The 6,491-nt window shown below is 36.2% G+C and overlaps 1 protein-coding gene across 1 annotated transcript; it reads left to right on the top strand.

The window, feature by feature from the left end:
* Positions 1-3,607: 3,607 nt before the first annotated feature.
* Positions 3,608-5,236, top strand: LOC137252900 (UBX domain-containing protein 1). The gene is made up of 3 exons (XM_067789035.1): positions 3,608-3,789; positions 3,904-4,485; positions 4,546-5,236. Exons 1-3 carry the CDS (start codon positions 3,740-3,742, stop codon positions 4,877-4,879), a joined length of 966 nt encoding a protein of 321 aa, XP_067645136.1. The 5' UTR covers positions 3,608-3,739; the 3' UTR covers positions 4,880-5,236.
* Positions 5,237-6,491: the final 1,255 nt, after the last annotated feature.

The following is a 6,491-nucleotide window of genomic DNA, read 5'->3' as shown; positions in this document are numbered from 1 at the left end:
TATACCATGTCTCCATTATATTACTTGTGCTGTGTGCTGTGTATCAAGTAGAGTTGGGTCGTTTCGTTCTGAACTTGTTCAATTAACGGGGTCTCTCAACTGAAGAAGTGAACTAGATCTTCGATTTGGGTTCTATTTGTTCTTTTAGTTCGTTTTATCTAATGTTATTCTTTCTCTCTTCTCATTCGTACATACATACGTAGAAATTCACAGCAAGCACGAATGTCGATGATGGCACTTACACTAAAGATATGCATGGCACTGCTGTAAAAATTATTACATTAATTAAACTTGAAAAGTTCATATTTTCAATTGTGTCTGTACTCTTTCAACTTCCTGGATCATCCGAATTTTGTAACTTTTTTTGAAGGTAATTATACATATATATATTAACTTATTTATTCATAACACATTTAAGTATACCTACACAAAGCATTGCTGCATACACACCCCCATCTATACTTGTTGACTTTTTTCGTGGGTGGAAGCAGCAGTGAACAAATTTGCTTGAAAAAAAGAACTGATGAACAAAAAGCACAAGTTGTTCGTTCATCAGAAAAAGAACGAAAGAACCGAATCTCTGTAATGAACGAAAAAGCTCAACTCTAGTATTAAGTGCTTATGTCGGGTTTATCAGTGCGAGTTAAAAGGTCAGTTAATTGTGACATAACCAGAACCAGATAAAACCGCTGATCGAACCAACTTTATGGCAATCAACGTAATCGATTAAAAGACCAATTAATGGTGAATTATACACAACCAGATAAAACAGCTGACCGAACTAACTTTATGGAAATCAATGTAATCGATCAATGGTGCCATACCATAACGCTAACTCGATTACATTGATTTCCATAAGCAGAGCTGTAAAAGTGTGCAATCATTTGATATTTTAAATCATTGATTTAAGAATGCTTTCTCTTCATTCATTCATTCTTTGCTAAGGAATGTGGCTTAAAAGTCAACCCATTCTTCATTCAGTAGTGAAAGAAGAGAATCCACTCCTTAACTCATTCGAAGAAAGAATGAAGTAGTTGAATGAAACGCAAACATTTTTCAACACAGAATAAGCATTCAAATGAATGCAGCCTTTGGTGAGTGTGCACACGCTTTTCTAGTACCAATCAATTATGAAAAATGTCGTACATGCACAAAACCCGCTAAATATCACATGGTTGCATTTAATTAAAGCCACTTAAAAATATCACCACAAAAATTTAATTATTGTCCGTGATGATCAGTTTTTTCCATATTTGTTGCTGCATTTGCATGTTAAATTCTTATCAGTACCTGGTTCACTGTTCATTGCAACGTAAGGACTGGATAATATGGTTCACATTGTTGCATTTGCATGCATGTTTAATTTCTATCCTTATCTGGATCACGCTTCATTGGAACGTAATAGATATTATTCATTACCAAATTCTGCGAACAATTTTCGATTTATTTTTGTAGTCTGGTAGCTTATTTGTAGATTGCAATAATGAGGCGGAATGATACAAGGTGGCACCATGGTAACAAACCTACAAACATAAATAAAAATTCCATGTACTTTGTTTTTGTAAATTCTATGAACAAATGTCAAAATGGGGCTGCGCCGGAATTTGATGTATCAAATCAAATAAAAAAAGTTTATAATCAGCTGTCCCATGCTGCCACCTTGTATCGTTCCACCATGGATGGAAGTAGGTTATTTGTGGGTTGCAATAGAGCTGTATTCGTTTCGATTTTTTGGTAAATATTTAAATCGATTTAGTTAATCGATTAAATCGAGCTGAAAACAAGTAAAAGTGTCTAAAATCATGTTCAGATTACACTCTAAAACAAGTGTTTGGTAGTAGTGCAGTTTACGGTACCCACCCTAAAGTTGGGCTAAGATTTTTGAGTGAGGTATCAAAAGACGCGTATTCACGTCTAGATCAAGAATCCGAAAGCAAAAGTTAACGCGGGAAAATTTTAGAATAGCACCCCCCGAGTTCTGGGTTAAACTTGGTATCAAATGAAAGAGGGAGTTCTCCCGATCACAAATATATATAACTTAAAGTGCGCAGACTTATAGTTTACGAGTTATTTGATGTTAAAGTTTGCAAATTTAGCAAATTTCTATAGCACTTTCACTTACAATTTACACATCTTTCAAAACCTTTATGCACATAAATATCTATATAAATTGGCAACGATACACTTAAATTTCATTTTAATATATTTCACATATAATTCTTGCATTGTTTTTACTTAATATAAAAGTTTTTATTAAATCAATCGCGCTTTTGTAGCAAAATTCACATTTATGTATATATATATTTTATTGATGACATTACAAAGCTGTGCTGCCACATCTAAAAAACGGAACAAGTGCAGAATCGAAAAATAATTTATAAAAATATCTTTCATCTGATGTATATATATCTTTAACATTTCTAGTCTTTATTTACCAAAAATTTGAAAAAGCTCTTTTTTGCATTCGTGAACGAGCTGATATTACCTTATAACTCTTATATTTATTGTTATGTTAGCCGATCCAACACCGGCTGCGCCATGCACAGTAATTCTGCGTAGAACACCTTTCCGCGTAGGCGGCCTTCGGCCGCGCTTATTTAAAATAACCCTGGGCTACGCCATGCCAAGTCCGGGTGTGTGGTATAACCGTGGCTACCGCCACGGTGATGTCCTTCCGCATAGTAGTAAAAATATATATTTTCCTTTTTCTTTATTAACTGAAAGGTGGCACATTAATATTTATATTTGTTTTTTCTTTGTTGATGTGGCAGGACAGCTTTGTAATGTCATCGATAAAATATATACATACATAAATGTGAATGTTGCTACAAAAGCGCGATTTATTTAATAAAAATATTTAAATTAAGTAAAAACAATGCAAGAATTATATGTGAAATATACTAAAATGAAATTTAAGTGTATCGTTGCCAATTTATATAGATATTTATGAGCATAAAGGTTTTGAAAGATGTGTAAATTGTAAGTGAGAGTGCTATAGAAATTTGCTAAATTTGCAAACTTTAACATCAAATAACTCGTAAACTATAAGTCTGCGCACTTTAAGTTATATATATTTGTGATCGGGAGAACTCCCTCTTTCATTTGATACCAAGTTTAACCCCGAACTGGGGGGTGCTAAACTAAATCGCTGCCGTTAACTCTTTTTACCCGTTCAAAAGATACTAACGGTGATGCAAAATTTTTTTTGTGGGTACACACAACAACAACCACATGAAAATCGCCAACTTCAACTGCAAATATCTCCGGACAGAGATAACATTTTTCTTTTCCGCCTTCGGATTATTGTTTTCGAGATTAATACGCGTCTTTTGATACCTCACTCGAAAATCTTAGCCCAACTTTAGGGTGGGTACCGTAAACTGCACTACTACCGATCCATGAATATGCGCCAATAAAGCTTAATTTATAAAAAATTACAAAAAATATATTTTCTGCACGTTTTTATTAATAAATATGAAATTGTACCTATTGTTGCTGATCAAAACCATGGTACAACAGTAGGTATCATGTATCATGATCAAAACCTCGAAGTCTAAAAAAATCGAGCGATTCTAAAAAGAAAATCGATTCTTCATTTCTTAAAGCGATTGAAACGATTAAAAATCGAATCGAAATCCAACTCTAGATTGCAAATAAAATTTTTGGCAATTTAGAAAATATAACTATATTTTCTAATATATTAAGGACTAATTAACACAATCAATTCATTAAGACCATTATGGCTGACGTCCAAACACTAGTTGACATGGGCTTTGCTAAGGAAAAGGTGTAAGTAAAGAATAAAAACTATCCGGCGTCCTGAATCTAATTTTTTTTCATTCGTCATGCAATGCATTATATATATACATATATGCAAGTTCTAAAATAACAATTTCTTTGAAGGGAATATGCTATAAAAGTTACCAATAACAAAGGTGTAGAACCGGCTATGGAATGGTTACTGGCCCATGCCGATGAAGAGATACCAACTGAATCAGCTCCGGCAGCAGCTAGCGCCGATAACACTGCATCAGTAGTTGAGAATACTGAGAACTCTACAGACCCTACTACATCCACAGGCGCCGAAGCAAAATCTCTAAAGTGCGACGATTGCGGAAAATTATGCAAAGATCAAACTGAAGTCGAGTTTCATGCCGCTAAAACTGGTCACAGCAATTTCTCAGAATCTACGGAAGAAAAGAAACCACTAACTGAAGAAGAAAAGAAGGCGCAACTCGCTTTAATTGAGGAAAAACTAAAACAAAAACGACGTGAGCGTGAAGAGCGTGAAAAGGCTGAGGCCTTAGAACGAGAGAAAAATCGTATAAAATCAGGAAAAGATATGACTGAAGCGCGCAAGCGTATGGAAGAGTTGGAAATGAAAAAGATTGTTGACCAACGCAAACGTGAAAAAGCTGAAGAAAAAGCTGCAAGGGAACGTGTACGTGCACAAATCGAAGCAGATAAAGCGGCCCGTAAAGCCAGGTAGTAAATAAATAAATCATTAATATTTAAATGTATAAAAGTAACTTTAAAAAAACTTAGGGAACAAAATCTAGTTGAATCACCTTCACCAGTAACTTCACCCACGCTGCCACCAGCCACAGCGTCTACATCTAGTGTACGAGCAGCACTAAAGGACTACACGCAAACGCGCATACAAATTCGTTTACGTGACGGTTCCACTCTTACTGAAACATTCAATGTTAAAGAGCAATTGTCTGCGGTACGCGTTTTTATACAACTGAAAACTGGTGACGAAGCACCCTTTAATCTAATGACATCATTTCCACGCAAAGTTTTTACAGATGAAGATTTCGAAAAACCGCTAGATGTTCTGGGTCTGGTGCCGTCTGCAGTGCTTATTATGACTAAATAAAATTAATTTGATTGGTGTGGAATATTTATAGTTTTACTATTTTGTTTGTGATTTAATATTTCGATATGCTTCTGGGTTAAAACGCAGCGTTTTGTATTCATAATTTTATAGTACATATGTGGTATGCTCAAATAAATAAGAGTATAACAGTATAATTATATGACATAAAAAAAAGATGTCAAGCTTATCTGAAAAGGCAGTGACCCCAAGTTTAGTTTTTGTGAGTTTAAGAGTGATGGGATCAGATATCTTGGGTAGGTTACAAGTACCAATAAGATCGATAACACTTTGCTACAAAATAAAAAAGATTGAATATACTTTTTGCGCGTCAATTATAGCTCTTATCGAGTTTAAAAACTGCATTCTCAGACTTTTCAATAGACTGTTAAAAACTGGAGTTAGGGGCTAAAAACGCGTTTTTCGTAGGTTGAATCATGCTGCCGCCATCGGAAAGAACACAATTTGCCATATTAAACGGTGTACAAGTAGTCAGGAAGTCGTACATTGTGTCTAGTAGATCTCGAAGATCTAAGTATGAACGCATACCAAAAGTCGTGAGTTACGGGGAAAAAACGGGACCCTTGCGAGCCTTTAACTTAATTGGTTATAACGCGATTTTCAATTTGGTAATAGTCTAGTTGAGGGGTCGACTGCTAATACGCCACCAAAAATATCGAGAGAGGTGTCAAACGGCGCGTCTTGACATCAGTATTAATAATCCGAAGGCGGAAAATAAAAATATTAGATCGTTCAAAAGATGTTAACGGAAAACCGAAAAAAGACCCGCGGGTACCTCCGAAACCGGGGGTGGGATCCATAGTATTTTTGCGCAGAACACATTTCTGAGTGGGCGGCCTTTGGCCGCGCTTATAAAAAATAACCCTGGGCTACACCATGCCAAGTCCGGGTGTGTGGTATAACCGTGGCTACAGCTACGGTGATGCACAATTTTTTTTGTGGGTACAAACACAACAACAACCACATGAAAATTGCCAACTTCAACTGCAAATATCTCCGGATATAGATAAAATTTTTCTTTTCCGCCATCGGATTATTGTTCTCGAGATTAATACGAGCGTATTAGCAGTCGACCCCTCAACTAGACTATTACCCATAACACAATGTGAAATTTTTATTCACTTTTTTTCGAGCTTTGGTGCACTAATTTATAAGCAGACTATACCAACCCAGCGACAAATTGGCGGCCACCGTGGTGTGATGGTAGCGTGCTCCGCCTATCACACCGTATGCCCTGGGTTCAACTCCCGGGCAAAGCAACATCAAAATTTTAGAAATAAGGTTTTTCAATTATAAGAAAATTTTTCTAAGCGGGGTCGCCCCTCGGCAGTATTTGGCAAGCGCTCCGGGTGTATTTCTGCCATGAAAAGCTCTCAGTGAAAACTCATCTGCCTTGCAGATGCCATTCGGAGTCGGCATAAAACATGTAGGTCCCCTCCGGCCAATTTGTAGGGAAAATCAAGAGGAGCACGACGCAAATTGGAAGAGAAACTCGGCCTTAGATCTCTTCGGAGGTTATCGCGCCTTACATTTATTTATTTTTATACCAACCCAGCATTGCACCCAAAGTAGAAATTTATTATGACTTCAATGA

The sequence above is a fragment of the Eurosta solidaginis genome, chromosome 5 (assembly GCF_040869045.1).
Source record: "Eurosta solidaginis isolate ZX-2024a chromosome 5, ASM4086904v1, whole genome shotgun sequence".
NCBI lineage: Eukaryota > Metazoa > Arthropoda > Insecta > Diptera > Tephritidae > Eurosta > Eurosta solidaginis.
Note: the sequence above shows the minus strand (reverse complement) of the source record. Positions and strands in the feature narration are given on the sequence as shown.